General features: G+C 46.7%; 2 protein-coding genes and 1 long non-coding RNA gene across 3 annotated transcripts in view; 1 reads left to right on the top strand and 2 right to left on the bottom strand.

Annotated features, from left to right (window-relative positions):
- The first annotated feature begins 3,383 nt into the window (after nt 1-3,383).
- Nucleotides 3,384-5,799, top strand: LOC135810237 (uncharacterized). The gene is made up of 2 exons (XR_010552293.1): nt 3,384-3,750; nt 4,870-5,799. It is a non-coding gene; the product is annotated as an uncharacterized LOC135810237 (long non-coding RNA).
- A 5,617-nt stretch (nt 5,800-11,416) lies between these two features.
- On the bottom strand, nt 11,417-15,597 carry LOC135810236 (beta-mannosidase-like). Its single transcript, XM_065323713.1, has one exon. The coding sequence runs from the start codon at nt 15,133-15,135 to the stop codon at nt 12,067-12,069; it is 3,069 nt and encodes a 1,022-aa protein (XP_065179785.1). The 5' UTR covers nt 15,136-15,597; the 3' UTR covers nt 11,417-12,066.
- Nucleotides 15,598-17,258: 1,661 nt separating this feature from the next.
- Nucleotides 17,259-19,762, bottom strand: part of LOC135810235 (uncharacterized) — a 10,218-nt gene continuing 7,714 nt past the window's right edge. The window contains exons 10-12 of the mRNA XM_065323712.1: nt 19,483-19,620; nt 18,752-18,871; nt 17,259-18,436 (exon numbers count right to left, since the gene is read on the bottom strand). Of these exons, the coding sequence (XP_065179784.1) occupies nt 18,125-18,436; nt 18,752-18,871; nt 19,483-19,620 (570 nt within the window). The 3' untranslated portion in view covers nt 17,259-18,124. The remainder of the gene's footprint in view (nt 18,437-18,751; nt 18,872-19,482; nt 19,621-19,762) is intronic.

The following is a 19,762-nucleotide window of genomic DNA, read 5'->3' as shown; positions in this document are numbered from 1 at the left end:
CTCACGTTTCACTACTGCCTAGTACTGAATCCTACCTGACTTCTTGACACGACTCAAACTTGCCAAAGTCACTAAATCAACGTCAACTACAATAATCAAGCCACATATCTGCAACGTCACGAGGGTGCTGGCAAAAGTCCTGCAGCCCAATACGTGGTTTTTTAACGTGATTTTTTGGACTTTTTTGGACTTGGGGCAAAATTCTGCACACTTTCGCGTGTTTCCATAATACGACAAGTTGCGCACGGTCTGCTCACATTCAAATACAGTGCTGCCAACAAATGACAGCATGCAACAAAAAAATCTTTCCTTGCAAGGGCACATTTTCGGCCATAACTCTTGAACGGCTGGTCAGATAGGGACACAATTTTCAGAGAATTTGCAGCTATTCATGCTCTTTCAACTGACGTAGCACTCAATATGAATTTACAAATTCGATTTTTCAGCGAATTTTTGGGTAGTCTGCCACCTTAAGGGGGCAGCCTACCCATAAATTTCATATGGCATTCAATTGACCGTAACTTTGGTGTTTCTCGGTGGATTTGAGTGAAATTTTGACCACACACTCCTGCCACTATGCTGGCCCTCAGGACATGATTTACAAGTTCTTGCGCCTCACTGACAGGCTTTCCAGGCCGGAAAAACTCAAATTTCCGGCATAGTGCCACGGTGTGCGAGCCACCCAGGAGCCAAACAATTGCATTTACATTTTTTTCACATTTTCGTGCCCATTCTGTCCGTGCGCGGGACCCAAACCTAAAACAAGTCCAGAAGCAGCCATGGGTGGTGGGGTAGGGCCCCTCAACGTGGCCCTGGAATCTGTCACAACGGAACGAGTGGGCGTTCTCTCGCGGACTCCCACAGACCCAAGTCAATTTTTGAATTTTTTAGGTTTAGCACGTGCTACGAGGTCGTACCTTTGATACAACATCCAGTGCTGGGACCTCCACAGCAAGCCATTTCCACAGCGCTGCACACCAAATCCAGGATGCCCTCAGAAACCGGCAAAGACTGCCACTCACGTTTCACTACTGCCTAGTACTGAATCCTACCTGACTTCTTGACACGACTCAAACTTGCCAAAGTCACTAAATCAACGACGTTACGTCAACTACAATAATCAAGCCACATATCTGCAACGTCACGAGGGTGCTGGCAAAAGTCCTGCTGCACGGCGGCGGGCTTCGCCCGCCGCCGTGCAGCGCCGTGCAGCCCAATACGTGGTTTTTTAACGTGATTTTTTGGACTTTTTGGACTTGGGGCAAAATTCTGCACACTTTCGCGTGTTTCCATAATACGACAAGTTGCGCACGGTCTGCTCACATTCAAATACAGTGCTGCCAACAAATGACAGCATGCAACAAAAAAATCTTTCCTTGCAAGGGCACATTTTCGGCCATAACTCTTGAACGGCTGGTCAGATAGGGACACAATTTTCAGAGAATTTGCAGCTATTCATGCTCTTTCAACTGACGTAGCACTCAATATGAATTTACAAATTCGATTTTTCAGCGAATTTTTGGGTAGTCTGCCACCTTAAGCCGCAAGAAGGAGCAAGTGAGCGCGAGGAATTCGGAAGCGCAATGCACACAGAGCGTCAAAACAAAACAAAAAACAAAAAAACAAAAAATAGAAAAAAAGAGACAAGCTGCAAGAAGGAGCAAGTGAATGCGAGGAAGCACAGTGCACATCAAGCATCACAATCACAAAAAAGACAAGATGGAAACGCAAAGTTGTGTCCATTGTTGCATTAGCGGCTACATACAGCCTTCACCAGGTCCTGCCACATACTACCAAACTATAAAATCCTGGCACACATTATGGAACTTTGAATCTAGTAATGGAACTCTGCAATAGTATAAACTAATCACAGGAGTAACTTTCTACTGTACATACCTGATTGTGCTCTAGTGTGTAGCTAGCTTTGAACCAAAAATAGTATGATATTTCAGGAACCTGAAGAGGTCTATACAGTCCACATCATCCTATCATCAAACATTCAATGTATCTGCGTGCCTGGTGTACTTTACAGTCACATAGGCAACTCGGAAAGTCAACAATACGACGTAAATTCTGCCAGTCTTTGAATGAGTCAGCGCCGTTACCATGGTTACATGATCTAAATTGTACAGGAAATTGGACACGCAGTATTCCACTCGCCGCTCCCTTATGCCCCAGCTCCGAGATGGCACCCTAGTGCCAAAACACTCCTAGAGACCCACTCTATCAGCTAGGATAGCGCTAGAAATGTTGGACTCAAATGTACACAGGACTTTTGAAAATTGAAAGTGCCCAAGCGACTAAACGTCATGGCAAACCTAGAATGTTCTGGGTGGCGCACCCAGTGACTGAACTAACGCTGTCTTCCTGTTGACCAGTACACAGCAGCCATGGCCGATAAGATCCGATCTCGTGAAGATCGTGTGTGAGAGAGAGAGAGAGAGAGAGGGGGGGGAAGGGGTAGGGAGATGTTTCAGGGCCATCAACAAAATCGGGAGATCCCACGCCTGCACGATACTACAAACACGTACAGTCAGTAGGGACATCTGCACTGTAGTCTGTAGTGGGGATATCTGCACTGTACTGTCTGTAGTGGGGATATCTGCACTGTAGTCTGTAGTGGGGACATCTGCACTGTAGTCTGTAGTGGGGATATCTGCACTGTAGTCTGTTGTGGGGACATCTGCACTGTACTCTGTAGTGGGGACATCTGCACTGTAGTCTGTAGTGGGGAGATGTGGCACCTCTACTCCGAGTACTCGGCTCTAATGACGGTACTACTTGTATTAATTTTATGTATTAAATCCTTGTTTGTTAGACTGATGATGGCATGTCTCTTGATGAAAGGTTGACAGCATAATTGTTAACGTACAGTGCGTTTCCCGCCTTGTACCAGTCATGAGTGTCAACAGATCAATATGACGGGACATGTGCATGTATGACAACTAAAATACTTGACAGGGCTTGCATGCCATGACTGCACTAGTCACTACTCGTAGATCTACATGATTGTACATCATGACATTGTACGTATGTAGCGGTAGATGTACTTACTTCGAAGTACTAGTATGTCATAATTATATAACTACTTCATTATTGACAACAAGACAAAGGATTATGATGGCTAGACTGTACGTTTTTGTAGCCTGGGCGAGCCAGGGAAGTCCGGGACTCGCCTGGGATGCCACTAAAATGAATAACCGTTGTTGCGATGTGTTCATGTCACGCGATTATTTCGAAAGTCATACATCGCAGAGGCTCTGACAGTATACATGTACATGTACATGGTAGATTCTACGTCAGACTAGACTCCTGTCTAAACCCAACCGCCAAATGCTGATAAGCGATATCGAAACGGTTTCGGTACCGGTACCTCAGTCCCCTCCGCGCCGCCCAATGCCTGGCTGCTAACGTTACAACAAATACCAGGCTGTTTGTCTGTAGTACAGCAGTGTTAGTTCTGGTGATGTTGGAGCGTTGGCGATTCTACTGTGAAGCTGCAGTCAAGCAATCGTTGTGAGCCGCAGTAACGACCGTTCTTGTTTTGCCCAGTTCACGCCGCCAGGCCGCGATAAGCATCGCTTGTGTCTTCCGAATCAGGGGCGCACATATTCCGGCTGGTAATCATGATTACAAATGCGTGGTGGATAATCTTTGTTGGTGCGCTGGCCGGAATGTTCGCAGGCTACTGTCTCATAGCGCCAATCTTACTTTGCTTGTGTGGATTCGGTTGCGGAGGAGTTAAGAAAGGTAAGCATCCCAGGCCGACGCATGACCCTTACCCCTACAAGTATCGGTATTAGTACTCGCCAGTCTTATCTCTACAAACAGTAGACCATAGTACACTAACTACTCGTACAGGTACTCACTACTTCTCAATGTTATAGTCATTTCTATTTCTGAATTTTGAGTCTTCTTGAGCCTACAGACAGGCATAGTGGGATGGTCTAAGACCATGATTGAGAAACACAGGGTACCAGGTTCAAGTCCTGTTTGGGAGCAGAAGGAGTTTTCCAGCCGTGCTGCGACCCACAGTTGATTGGGTACCCGTGGCCTGGCGGCCGAAGGGAAACGTGGGTGCTGTGTATGGCATTTTTGGTCTTTGACCACTTTGTAGTGGGTCTGGCCTACTCACCTCCAACCGCTTAGGAGCTGCATCTGCACCTTGATCCTAGAGGGTGGTGGTGTTCCTACCTTGATCCTAGAGGGTGGTGGTGTTCCTGCCTTGATCCTAGAGGGTGGTGGTGTTCCTGCCTTGATCCCAGAGGGTGGTGGTGTTCCTGCCTTGATCCTAGAGGGTGGTGGTGTTCCTGCCTTGATCCTAGAGGGTGGTGGTGTTCCTGCCTTGATCCTAGAGGGTGGTGGTGTTCCTGCCTTGATCCTAGAGGGTGGTGGTGTTCCTGCCTTGATCCTAGAGGGTGGTGGTGTTCCTGCCTTGATCCTGGAGGGTGGTAGCGTTCCTGCCTTGATCCCAGAGGGTGGTGTTCCTTGATCCTAGAGGGTGGCGGTGTGAGGGTGGTGGTGTTCCTGTGGATGCTGAAAACTCGGCCTCCAGCCGAGTCTCACGCGAACCGTGATTATTTTCGGAGTCTAAAATGGAAAAAGAAAGTTTTGGGAAATTACCTTTGTCACCTATGGCCATAGTATAGGGCCAAGAGTTCATAAAGAGTATGATAGAGGGTATGATGCATGCGTGGTCCTGTTTGCATGAGAGATGTCCTAGTGATGAGCGAGTCAATGGTTATAGCAGTTCACTATCACCATGTTCTGCGCTGCATGTGCCGCTAGAGTTTACCTCTTGGTTGTACCAGGTATGTCGACTGAGTAGCAACTAACCGGTTGTGTGTTCCTCCTTGCTGTTTGGCACAGGATCATTTGCTGCTGCACGTCAGTCTGCAATCGGGAATGTCGAGGAAGGAAGTTGCTTTGCCGATGCTCAGTCGGAGGGCGCTGGCGGTTGCTGCAGACCTCACTGTTTGAATTTATTCTGTCTTTTCGTCTTCGGAGCAGTTGGTGGAGTAGTTGGTGTCGTATTCTGGATCAAAATATTAGTTAACTAAACTATAACTACATTTCAAAATTTTGAAGGACGCTTCACGCAGCTTCATTATACTTGAATCGTTTGCAGGCAACCTACCTACACTCAAGAGAGCACTGCATTTCACACAAATCCATTGGTATCGTTACAGCGTTTCGGTCTTTATGACCATCATCAGGAATGAAGTGGACATGGAAAGAACAGCAGTATAAAAGAAGGTTTATACTGCTGTTCTTTCCATATCCACTTCATTCCTGATGATGGTCATAAAGACCGAAACGTTGCAACGATACCAATGGATTTGTATGAAATGCAGTGCTCTTGTAACTACATTATTACTTGCACTATTGGGGACTACTGGGTGGACAGCATCTGGATCAGCTACAATCTGTTAGATTCTCTACAATACGCAGCTCTAGCTGTATGCGCTATACACAGCAGTTCACTCCAAGTCAAACATTCGTTACAAACATGTCCATTATAATAATTACACACACACACACACACATACATACACACACACACACACACACACACACACACACACACACACACACACACACACACACAAACACACCGTGCATGTACATCTATATTGTAAGCAAGTTGAGTGAATCATAGCTTGTCGAACCATCGCCTCTTTTGCCCTCTCAGACGGTTTATACCAGCTGCCAATCATTTCTAATCTTATTTCCACAATTTCATATTTAATATAAATAAAAGGGGATTTGTCTACTGACAACCGCTCCAACCCCCCTTTATTTACAGTTGCGTGATGTCCACCACTTTCTGAATCATATTAAATATAAATGGTAGTATTAAATTTTAATACTACCATTTATATCTTAGCTGGCTAGTTGTGACTCTATTGCCAACATTTAAAAAATCTTATCTCCACCATGCATTTACATGTACATGTATATTTAGCTGGTTAGCAGTGACCCGTAGGTACTAGGTGGCATACATGACTTTGATAGGGTTTTGGCCTGACAAGGCATTTTACGTCTAGCCCGGTTGGTGGTCACTCCACCGCTCCACCAGCCATGCCCTGTGTAAACATGTTATTTTTCACCTTGTCATGTCCCTTCCTCCCTCTCTCATAACAGCCACCTTCCTTCCCCCCATGAGACTCACTTTGATAGGCATCCATTTGCCTCTGGAGAATCCTTGATAAAATGATAATTAATTTATAATATATCGACCTTTGATAAATACCCACACTCATTAGTGACCACACCATCAACAGTATCAAATTCAAATAAACTTGCTTGACTCAATAAATACCACTGTACTTTTCCATGCAGCACTGCACTTTTCCCTAAAAAGGAGTATTTTATAAACAGTATTTATTGGCCTTAGTGGTATTTTATAAACAGTATTTATTGGCTTTTGGGCCAATAAAATTAATACTGTTTATAAAATACCACTAAGGCCAATAAATACTGTTTATAAGATACCACTAAGGCCAATAAATACTGTTTATAAAATACTCCTTTTTAGGGAAAGCGAAGGTCAACATATGCATAATAAATGTAGTAGCCTCAGAATTTATTGGTCGTCCGCAATTATCGAAAGTTTTTTCCAATCCGTAGTAGCTTCAAATTTTTCCTCACCCACCCCCCCCCCCCCCCCCCCCCACCCCCAGTCCGTAATAAAATATTATTGATGGACACACAACCCAACACATATGGAACAAACTCAATCAGTGCTGGTCCATGAGTCATAGTGACATCATGTATTGTATTACAACTACCATATTGATGTTTAATTGGTGATCACCGAAATGTTCAAGCAGCACTATCATAATACAGCTCGAGTTTCACAAAGAACCCTCTTGGACAAAATGTATAACTGAAAGTGGATATAGAACGGGACTAATGCCTCAAACCTTTCCAAACAACGTCGCCTGTCTGGACATAGTCAATAACAGTCGTCAGCGCCAGCGCTAGACGGAAGGACTTCAAAGGAGTGCATGGAAGACGGTACTCTGGACGAAGGAGACAGTGAAACTCAAAAATAGAAAGTGTCGACTCGCCGTCGAATGCGCCGAACTTTATGATCCCCGGCCCGCGCCCAGGAGCAGCCAAGGAAGCGCGCGCGGGGGCGCAGCAACTGCCAGAACTACAAAAATATTTGTAGTAGACAGTTACTAGTATAGTTCGCGCGCAGCCGCGCGTGGAAAACAGGGGCTACACGTAGACGTACACGTGGCACGCGCACGTGTCATTTCGGAAGTTTTTCAATCCGTAACTGGCCTTGATCCACCCACCCACTTTCGAAGCTACTACGGATTGGAAAAAACTTTCGATAATTGCGGACGACCCCTTACACACGCGCACGTGTCATTTCGGAAGTTTTTCAATCCGTTCCTGGCCTTGACCCACCCACCCACTTTCGAAGCTACTACGGATTGGAAGAAACTTCCGATAATTGCGGACGACCCCTTACATACCAGTTATAAAAACCTCGGGGGACCTCGGTTTTTATACTGGTATGTAATTGCAATAAATCCTTCGGCTCTTCATTTATTATATTATACATAAAAAATGAAATTAATAATGTGATCCACATCGTGATTTGCCTTTAGTAGCCGAGCATCAATGCACCTGTTACTTTATTGTCATAAACAACGTTTTTTTTAATTGGTTGTGAGCAACACTGGCCCACACTCAATCACTGCTTTTCACCCGAAAAATATTTTATTTCAACGTTTCGGTCATGAAATAACCATCATCAGGAATGAAGTGGGCACACTGCACCGGTTAGGATGGGTTTATAAATGAGGAGCGCTGCGAACTGATAATAAATCACACCTGCATGCACTATTATGAGAGAGAAAAAAGGAAAGACAAAACATCACAAAAAACCTGGTATAGAAATAACGCAATACGCGACAACTCTAAATATGGCACAGGTACAGGCACCAAACAGAATATACATGTACATGACACTAGGTGCGTGCATACATGTAATTGCAGGCGCTAGCAACAGCAGTAGTAGTAACAGTGCATGGGGTGCAAAACCACCACTATCCGGGAAAAGCAAGTATCAGGGCAACGTTTTTGCTAACCCTTTGGAGTCCATTGGTTGGAGTCCATTGGTTGGTTAAATAATATCATTGGCTACAGTGCCGTCACTGTTGTGTGGAGACTGAGTGACATCCCGACATTTTTTGTAGGCCCGGCAGAACCGGTCCGATTGGCTGGGGCAACGATTTGGCTACCAAGAATGTTCTGGGTGGAGTCCAACACTGAACTTCTTGTTAACCAATAGACAGCAGCGATGGAAAATGAGATCCGATCGCATTAATTCAATATGAAGCTAAGTGGACGATTCTTGAGAGCCACCTGGCCCATGTAAAGCATTGACATGCATCGGCTTCTTAACAGATGGGCTTTACACCCCCTGCATGGCATTTATATGGCACTTGAGGCCACTCGCCTAAAGAAACTAGCTGGAGCCAAGTGAACAACCTACTGACTTGGCTTCAGGACTACCTACATAGCCGCCAACTGAAAGTTGTGGTCAGCGGTCAAGCTTCATCTGCCCAGCCTATCACCGCGGGAGTACCCCAGGGAAGTATCCTCGGGGCCGACTTTATTTCTTATCTACGTCAGCGACATCGACCAATGTCTTACCCCTGGAACGCGCCTTAGCTCCTTTGCTGATGACACCACGCTATACAGCCTGTTGCAACCAGGAACTGCTGCTCCCCACAATGCCTCCTTACAAGATGCCCTACATGGCCTTCAAGAGTGGGGTGAGCGGTGGCGGCAGCGGGTGACATTTGAGCCATCCAAGTCACAGCAGCTACTATGCACACGATCCTTGGACCCAGCCACTCCAGGCATCTCATTTGGTGGTGTCGACATTGCCCAGGCATCAACACTGACGCTGTTGGGTATATTGTTCGACTCAAAGCTTTCATTTCGCCAGCACATCAGCAGGATGGCGGTGAGAGCATGTCAACGTCTTGGGCTTTTGCGCCGAGCCGCGCTGATACTTGACACCAATGGCTGTCTGAGTGTCTACCGAGGATTCATTCGCCCTATGCTGGAGTATGCTCCACTGGTCTGGATGTCTGCTGCCCTGACCCATCTGGCCAGGCTCGACCGCATTCAGCGGAAGGCAATGGCCATCATAGGACCAGATGTGCTCCTCCAGAGTCTGGCTGCACGATGCTAGCCCTTTCCCAAAGATGCTCGCCACTTTTTTTCTCAACTTTTCGTTGTTTAGGAAGAAATCGCAACTTCCTTCTTTTTCGCGAACTATTTCGCAACCTTTCCGCAACCTTGGCCCCATGGCATGTGGTCAAAAGGTCTAGTCACGGACTGCATGTCGAACAAATGCATACTCGCTCATTTCTCACCTGCCTTCAGACTCATTTCAGAGAAACAGTTGATCAACGGTAGTTACTATAATGTGCATTCCCTTTGCCTTGCACTGGAACGATGTAGGATACATGCAACAGGATACTGGCATTGTGTAGTGTTGAAGTGGTGATTCACAGCAAGAAGGGATGTACGAGTTTGACTTCTGCTATTTCTGCTCCTTTTTGGTGGTTTTTGCACAAGAACTCTCCAATTTTAAGTTGCGATATTAGCAAATTTTGAGCTTTTTCTGAAAATATGGATGCTATTTCAGCAACTAGCACCTGTTTTGGCACGGTTGCGAAAAGCATAAGTTGCGGAAAATCATGGCATCTTTGGGAAAGGGCTACACGACGCACTCTCTCTGGATTGTGCTACATGTACAAGCTTCAGTGCATCGAAAGCCCACAACAGCTGACCAACATTGTCCCCGGCACCAGCTGCACCCACTGTCACGGTGGTTCGTCCACGAAACCGGCGACACACACATGCGGTGACCCATCCTCACCAGCTCCTCAATACCCTACCACCAGCTGCACCAGAGTACATCAGGCGGTCCTTCCCGTTTGCCCACATCTGAGTTTGTGGAATCAACTGCCACCCTCCCTGTTCCAGCCATCAATGTCCCTGCAACGGCTGCACCGCTTCAAGGCAGCTGCATGGAAGCACTTGCTACACACTGACTGGCTGTGAGCTACAGACCACCTCTGAAAGCCACTGCTGCACACACCTGCGACAAAGTCGCCAGCCACTCTGGTCTAGATTCACCCTGCGGTATCACTCGAGAGCTACCCACGCGTCTCTCAATCTCCCCCTTTTTTCCACTATTATTATTCCCTTCTTGTTTTGTCTTGTTTTTTATTTCATTTTTTTGTCTTCAGTCACTTTCTTATGTTGGCTCATTATAAACTTATGATTACTTTTGATGCATACATGGCACTGTGACGCCGAGACCCATGGTCGGCAGAGTCTATGTATTTCATCAGCACATTAACTGGCATTGTGGATAGCGCCTGCCCAGTCCAATGTACTTTTTGTCTTTCAACATGATTTGTAGGTTTGTGTTCTCTTTAATTAAAAAATTAAAAAACCGATGTTGACACATGGATACTTCGGACACTACGGTGCAGTGGCGTCAGAATAAGCAACAAACCATTCAAGGGGATTACAAGTGAGGTCAAAAGTGTGCGCGTGCACGTGCGCACGCACACACACACGCACACACACACACACACACACACATTTATATACACACACACGCACAAACACACATACACACGCGCACACACAAACATAATTACACATACATTCACACACACCTTCCTTCCTCCTTCCACTGCAATGACTGGCTACGTGGTCCCGTAAGGGGCAGACCAGCAGGCGTGCTGTCCACCGGGTGGGGCACGCCAGACTCAGCGTGCGCTGGCTGCACGGACAGCGTTATACTTGCACCTCACAATGTCTTGTGGCCGACAAAAACTGCGTGCACAGGTGTCACAAATGAGGGGCTTCACCACAGGCTCCATGCGGGACCGGACGATAGCATCGACAGCGTCACGGCAGGTGACCCGCCATCCTTGTCGATCCTGGACAATGTTACCATGCTGCTGCAGAGGAACGCCGACAGCCACCAAGCCGCGCTTCGCGAAGTCCTTCCAACGCTTACGGGATCCAGGCGGTGGGCGTTTGGACGGTAATGCGCCGTACAGCAGCTGACGAGGGATACGATCTGGCATGCGGGACACGTGGCCGAGCCATCGAAGTCGGCGGACTCTGATTTTATCCGCGACCTCCCCCAGATCTCCCCACATCCTACGACCTGAAGAGAGATGTGCTTATCTAACTGCCGGCCACGATTCACCTTCAGGATGGAACGCACACACAGCAGATGAAAGGACTCCAGGCGCCGGACATCACGTTGCCTGGTGGTCCAATCCTCCTCCTCCCCCCACACACACACAACATGCACACGTGTGCACACACACACACCACGTTTTCCGAACTCATCTCTAGACCAAGTATTTGTTCACACTGTTCGACGACTAATTCAACACAAACACTACACTACTACAATACGCTGTTACACAAAAACAGGAATACGACGTCAAAACAAGAATTGAAATGCCAGCATTCCACTCAAAGGTTAAGCTGTTGATAGGAACAGTGACTGGGAGTGAGGTCACATACTCGTAATCAACGGAACACTCTAAATCAAAATGACTAATCGGAACTACACGATTGATCTCCGACCTAAACAATGACCAGCTACACCTACATAAAAGAAGACTACTACTAGTATTTGCAATGAAATGGGAAAGGGGCAGATAACAGGGGAAAGGGGGAATGGCAGATAACAGGGGAAAGGGGCAGATAACAGGGGAAAGGGGGAAAGGGGCAGATAACAGGGGAAAGGGGCAGATAACAGGGGAAAGGGGCAGATAACAGGGGAAAGGGGCAGATAACAGGGGAAAGGGGCAGATAACAGGGGAAAGGGGCAGATAACAGGGGAAAGGGGGAACATAGTAAAACATGTTTTTTAAAATTCCTCAGAAGCGGACAGGCGAATAGTGCCATTTCAAACAATCGGTTTCCAAATACAGACTAAGCAAAAATTTGCCAAGCAAAATCAAAGAAGAAAAGAAACCAAGCCAAAAACACTCACATATAGACAGAGACGTCTTCCACACGAATGGAAGACTGCAGCAAAGACATATCAACCGTGTCACTGAATGGCAGGAACTGAACTGTTTTGCCGGCGGGAAGGAGAAGAAGAGCATTGTCACTGAAGCGACCAGCAGCCAATGTAGTTACAGTTACATACATAGCTACATGATCTGTTGTAAGATGAATATCAACACTGCCTCCAGGATTTTTGGAACCTACCGACACCTTCACGTTAGCCTTGAGTAACTTCATCTTGTACGGCTCAGTCAGTGGAATAACATTATCACACACTACTTCCTTGTCAGCATTCATAATGGTAGCTGTGATGACTTGATCAGGAGGATTGATCTTGGAGAAGTCCACTTGAATCCACTCGGTGACACCAGGTCCAGTAGCCAGACTCAATGTTTTACTTTCAAGCGTTGTCACTTGTGCGTTTGCAAATGCAATGGCTGAAATGACCACGGTGCCGCTGAACGCTTTAGCAATGTCATTCTTGACATAACACAGGCCATCACCACCACAAGCAACTGTTACATCCGTGAAGATAGACTGGCGATAGAAGTAATGCAGAGGTTTCCATCTTCCACCGATGACTTGTCCAGGTCTTGGTGTACCATACTCTATGCTACCCCAACCACCAGTAGGCCAAATCTCATTGTACTGCCACACAACTATGCCAAACTGGTTGGTAGAGCGGCGTGTTTCAATGTTACTCTTGATTACCAGTGCCTGTCCAAGGATGCAATGGTAGAGCTGCTGCTTGAAGATGGCCTCGCCGACACTATCCAGTTTGTCGTTCTCTCCGAAATATACTTGGATGATATTGTCACATGCGTAGTTCCTCTCCGCCATTGGATTGTTGCCAGAGCAACGGCTATGGAAGCCGCCCGTGCAGTTATCCGGGGGCAGTCCGGCATGCACACCCCAGTGACTGGGATGGAGGGTAGGGGACATCGACTCAAACGAACTGAACACCGAGCAGCCAAACTCCGATGCAAAAACATTCTGTAGAGCAACACCAGTGTCTATTTGGCTCACCTTGATGGGGATGTTGGAGGGGAAGAGAACCAACCTGTTGTCACCATTGACGGAAGGAAACCCACCGCCATGTTGATACGGACCGTGAGTTTCAATAGACCTTGCATCGTTAGGTGTAGTGAGAACGTCACCAGTGGGTGTAGCGTCCAGTGCATGAACTCCAGCTGTCCAGCCGATAGCCGGACAAGATGGCCAGATTGGTCGTGATTTGTCCTCTTGCATGACAACCGTCATGACAAACGTAGCGTAGATACCGGTGGCTGTTCCCATCTTGACGCGACATTCGTTGCAACCGTCCCAGACAACAATGCAGGGGTGGTGAGACAGGCGGCGGATCTGGTGACGAAGCTCGGCGTCCTGGACGGGATTATTGCTGGGAGAGTGTCCATTCTGTGCATACTGCATGTCATGATAGACCATGATACCAAGGCGATCACACTCATCATACCAGATGTCAGGTAGGAATATACCACCACCCCACACACGTAACATGTTCATACGACCATCAACGGCACTTTGGACCAGACGGGAGAACGCCACTGCATTCATACGCCCCTCCAGCTCCTCCATCGGAATCATGTTGGCACCGCGGTTGAAGACAACAGCTCCGTTCACTCTGAAGTACATGCCAAAATCTGCCGTTGTCTGCGACGTCGATGCTTTCTTCACATAGCTTGGGTCTGTGTCGTTGCCAGTTACCAGGGCAACGTACCGGAATCCAACTTTCCGAATGGTTGACACGGCAGTGGCATCAGCATTAGTGTCGTCATGAGTATGATGCGCACTATCAGCCGTGTAGGATACGGCAATAGTGTAAAGCGGTTGAGGCCCCAGTCCGGATGGCCACCACAGTGAGATGTTCTTCGCCGACGCCGTGAGACTGACGGTGTGGCTAACTCCACTGCCCGCTGTCAGCGAGATGTGTTGATGCTCCGACGAACCCCACTCACCATGTACACTCAGTGTCCCCTCACTGGCGCGCGGTGCATAGAACTTGACGATGACATCGACCTTGAAGTCGCTATGCTCGTTGGCAGGGAGCGGCGCAGTCGGATACGGACCGGTGTAGAAGATCTGCGGTATGACGTGCTCAATAGCGGCGCCGCCTCCGTTGACGGTCACGAGATACACGCTCTTCCAGATGCCACGCGTGAACGTGGCCGAATTGGTTGAGCTTTCCAACGTCGTGGTGTACGGCGCCCAGTCCCAGCCACCGGTGCAGGCCATGAAGCGACCGCCGGTGTCGATGCTCGCATCAAACGACACGACCAGTTTGTTATCACCTACTTGCACTTGCAAACCATTGCCACCATTGCCGCTGTTCATAGCTTGGCCCAGGGAGAAATTGTATCGAAGGAACTGATCATTAGCCGTACCCAACAGCTTTCCGTTCATGTAAATGTTGGCTCCCATCTTGATGCCGTCAAACACCAGGACAACATCACTGCCCGCCGTAGAATATCCAGCAATGTTTTTCACGTCCATGTCGGTAAATTTGATAGTCTTGGTGTAGTTCCACACCCCGAAGCCCCATAGGGTGGCGTTCTTGAAGTTGAGTTCGTACAGCGGATCACCCACTTTTCCAGCCATCTCCAAGTCCGTGATCAAATCTCCAGGAACAGTGGCATTGGACAGTGCAATGGTTGATCCTGGTGATCGCTGAGGCTTGCATGCCACTCGGCCATCTTGCGGCATCGGCTTGGCAACATCCTGCGCAGTTTTGAACCAGCACGTGCTACTATGGTAAACACCGATTACGCAGTCGTCTCTCTGACCGCACAGTGTACAGCAGTCTTGCTGATTGCTGGCTGGGGCACTACCACTAGACGTCTCGCCAACGTTGTAATCCATGTTCTCAGTAAACTGACAACTCTTCACCGGACCAGACATCTGATGTGTGGCAATCCAAGAGCCATCCAAGTACTGAACGTCGTCACCTTCTACTGGATTGTCACGCAGTCCAAACCCTTGCACACTAAACGCCATGCACAATACCATGCACAGACTAGTCGTCCACGCCATCTTGGCCGTTCGACCTCACTGCACTCACTGGCTACAAGAGGAAAATGATGTTACGAATTCAAATAATATTTCTCCATAGCTAGGTGCCCAATGGTCAAACTACAACGTAGATGAAAAAGTCCAGTAGAGCTACACCTGCGTTCGTCCAGCACTTCTTTTCTTTCCAGCTGGCATTGAGCTGTCCACTACAGCCGTACAGGCACGGGAACCAGGCGAGCTCCACCAGCTACCAACCTACCTACCAGCAGAACATAGTTCGTGTCATCGTGAGCATCACGTGAATCCCTCTACTCTCTGATGTATTTTGCTGCTGCAGATCTGGATGTTGTCATCGAACAAAACTAATGACTAATGACAGTGACCTGCCAAATATTCCAGATATCTGATATCGTCAGCACAATGAGACGATGACAAATTTAATTATCCCAAAGCATGAAAGTACAATGTAGTTTATAAAATCAGCAAAGTGAGATGAATGCAATGCTCAACAAAATTTCGTTGCAACAAGGCCAAAATAGAACTGGAACGTGGAAGATCAAAAAGTTTTCGTTTGGCGTTGGGGAATACCCATGAAAGTCACGTGCATAAGCGACTACTTGTACCGCGAAAATTCGGGGGGGGGGTAAGACACGGATGGCATTATACAAATCTGTCCTCTATGCTAGATGACTGGTACCAAGAGTCCCCACGGCCAAGGGGTCCGCATATTTCCTAGTGCTTCGTTGGCATGCATGGCAACAGGATTTCTCTCTCCCCCCCCCCCCCCCCCCCAACCCATTCTCTACTACTAGTACTAGTACGCTTCCAACTGAGTTCAAGTTCTCCATCTTGAGAGAAGGCACATTTCAACGCTACGGTTCGTAGTGGTAGAACGGCTGTAACTTTAAATAAAAAAAGCACAACAACATGATCGTTGGGCAACGGAGATCGGACTCGGAACAGTGGCATTTCCCAAGTAGGTACCTGAGGAGCAGCAGTGATGCTAATTAGAGGCTGAGGGTATTCCGCATCTCTAAGGCTAAGCAAGCCTACACCATGATTGTATTGAAACAAGCCTACACCATGATTGTATTGAAACAAGCCTACACCATGATTGTATTGAAGCAAGCCTACACCATGATTGTATTGAAACAAGCCTACACCATGATTGTATTGAAACAAGCCTACACCATGATTGTATTGAAGCAAGCCTACACCATGATTGTATTGAAACAAGCCTACACCATGATTGTATTGAAGCAAGCCTACACCATGATTGTATTGAAACAAGCCTACACCATGATTGTATTGAAACAAGCCTACACCATGATTGTATTGAAACAAGCCTACACCATGATTGTATTGAAACAAGCCTACACCATGATTGTATTGAAACAAGCCTACACCATGATTGTATTGAAACAAGCCTACACCATGATTGTATTGAAACAAGCCTACACCATGATTGTATTGAAACAAGCCTACACCATGATTGTATTGAAACGGTTCAACATACATTGTAGTTCCAGGCACAAACCAGCGACAGACGGATAGAGTATTCACAAGCAACCCCGTCGACTCGAACCGCTCCTGTCCAATTGAGCCATTCATAACTCTTAATCATTGTTGTGATTTGCTTTCAAGCAATGTGCATAATCAGTAACTTGATGTTGCTGTTTTTGTTTTTTTTTGTTTTTTTGGTTTCCCATTCTCGGGGCCTTCTATTCGGTACTCTTTGTAGTTGTACTTCTGTACTGTTGAGCTATCCGAATTCAAATAAACATAAAAATAAAAAAATACAATAGTGACATGGGCCCAGGCCGTGGTTGTGCCCTTCACCTTGCAACGCATTACCGGTAGGCAGAATACAACAAAACCGCCACACATGCATAACGTTATGATCATTATTATGATTACCCGTGCACACACTCACACATGTGAACACACGAAAGCACGCACACACACACACACACACACACACACACACACACACACACACACACACACACACACACACACACACACACATACATGTTACACGCACTTTCTCCCTTACGGACAACCTACGGCTCACACTTTGCTTTGAGAGTTCCATTCTTTCTCTCGTTCCGTCACACCAGTCACTCGGCATCACACGTACAAAATGAACACTTCCATAATTATTGCACTTCCCAAAATATGTACAATTATACAGTCAGATAAAATGACTACTAACTCAGTCATGCCGGGTTACCTAGAGAACGACGGTAGTCGGTTACCCAATTAACTATATAAAAAAAAACTTCTACTACAATTGAGCCATACAATGTGAATGTTGAAAAGTACTAGTGTCGTGCCCAACCGCAATCAGAATTTCAGAAGTTGAATATTACCATAGATGCTTTCCCTAGAGTGCCACAATGAGAATCACTGAGTTTGTGGAAGTTAGCCAGTAGAGTGGGTAAGTTGTATGCGGATTAGGCAAGCACAGTCAATCATGGAAAAAACAAAATTGAACAATAATAAAAGGATAAGGACAAAATGGTGCGGGTAATGTAATGACGTATGATTACATCGGCTCACCATCCAAGTTCAACTTCGAACAATAATAATATTTTTTACTTCGAAGTACCTGCAAGAACACGACAGACGGCTCTCGATCGCAAGAAACATTGCCACGCAATTTCGCAAATTTGCCATGCATAATTATGCCTTTACTGATTAATATGCAAAAAAAGTTGTCCAATTAGCCAATAACTTATTCTACGTTAAAGGATTTGAAAACACACCCACATTGTGCCAGCACAATACCATTCAAATATGAACGATCCAACACAATCTCACAATCATGCCAATGACCTTATCTACTTACAAGTATCTAGGTATGATCTCGTGACATTGTGCCGATTCAAACCCGGGTCGCTGTAGGATATTATGCCAACGTGCCGCTTACTCTCAATCTCCCTTGCTCTGCTTTCAAATTTTCAAATTCTCTGTAGTCATGGAGACTGAGTGCAGGCCTGCATGTCCGCTAAATGCAGCCGTCTGGTTTTGCTCCAGGGATAGCGGGACACTTGACGGCCAGAAAAGGCAAGATGTCTGACAGGAGATCGATGGTGGTGTTCAAACTGCGTGGTTCAGAGCCATCAGTAGGATACAGTGCTTCATCGCGTTTCACTCTCCACTGCGTGTTGCTCTGCATTGCCTCGTCGTCTGCGGCCTCCATTGCTCTGTCAACGTTAGCCTTCGGCATAACTGCTGTTACTGATAACTTCATATAGCCATCTCCAAATGATAAGACGAGACTGGTCAGATCAATAGGTGCAGGGAGCTTGACAGTAGGCTAATGGAACAGAGGACAAGACAGAGCACAATACAACGGATCCCAGACTGTCAAAGTAGGCTAACGGAACAGAGGACAAGACAGAGCACAATACAACAGACCTAAGTAAGGAATTAAGCGTTACGGTATGATCCGCAGGTTTGGGCCAGTGTTTGGTGATTACTATAAACTAACTATATTGTGCCAGTTATGGTGGCCAGTATGTGGGTACATGTATGCAGTTCTAAGCGGCTCAACAGGAGAATTATTTCGTGTGTTACGGTAACTGTTCCCTGATCCCAGTAACGGTAATGCACCTAGCTAGCAGTGACTTACAATAGCCTTTAGGATAACATTGTACAGGGTACGGCGTAGCTTGTACACGGACACTTCGTGGTCAAGGTATGTGTGGCAATCGGCTGTGCAGTTTGGACTCGTGGATACATTAGTCACACCCTGTACACCGGATACGAAGCAGAGATGCAGGCATTGACAAATGCACTGAACTGCTGTGCAGAGCCTCAGAGCTAGAAGGACACTGTAGTCAATGTAATGTTCGCGTCCGCGTGTCCGACTCACACTCTGAAACAACACAAGGAATTCTGGAACAAACAACTGACTTCTTCATGAAACTCCAAACGAACTTATATAATGAGCTCATGGGCAGCGTTGCCCTGACCCTTTGCAAAGCGGTTTCTATGACGTCACATACACATACACATCAGTTACCACGCAATCTGAATTCACAACTACTGTTGTTCTATCTGTAATTCACACAGTACTCCAATCGCGGATACTATGGAGGTAGGAAGAATTTCCACAGCATGTGGTGTCCAATCTGTAGCTACTTTTGCAAGAGCTAAAATAGAAATGGTTGCTTGCAACTAGGATATCCAGGCTCAGTGACAACGACCGGAGTGAAGTAGGCCATATGGTCAGCGTTGTCGTTCATTTCCAAAATCCCTGTGTATCCCTCACACAACTACATTATAGACAAAACTTCCAGGAAACCAGGAAGTCATATTGTACATACAATGCAATTGAACACAGTCATAAGGGGTACGTACAACATCGGATGTCAGCTCCAGAGATGGTTTGATGAAGGTGCCATTGACCGAAGCATTCACGAGTTTTACATCGAACATGAGCTGCCAAAAAGCCACAAGGGTGGCATGGAACGATACGCCCTTCTCCTTGCAAACACCCTGAACAAGTTAGCAATGGCAGACACCAAAGCAAACACATTGCCATAGAATCCCGTGGATACGCCGATTCATCAGGTCCATTACATGTACTTATCTGATTCATAAGGTCCATTGTATGGGTTTATCTGATTAATAAGGTCAT

Source organism: Sycon ciliatum, chromosome 2 (genome assembly GCF_964019385.1).
Source record: "Sycon ciliatum chromosome 2, ocSycCili1.1, whole genome shotgun sequence".
Classification (NCBI taxonomy): domain Eukaryota; kingdom Metazoa; phylum Porifera; class Calcarea; order Leucosolenida; family Sycettidae; genus Sycon; species Sycon ciliatum.
Note: the sequence above shows the minus strand (reverse complement) of the source record. Positions and strands in the feature narration are given on the sequence as shown.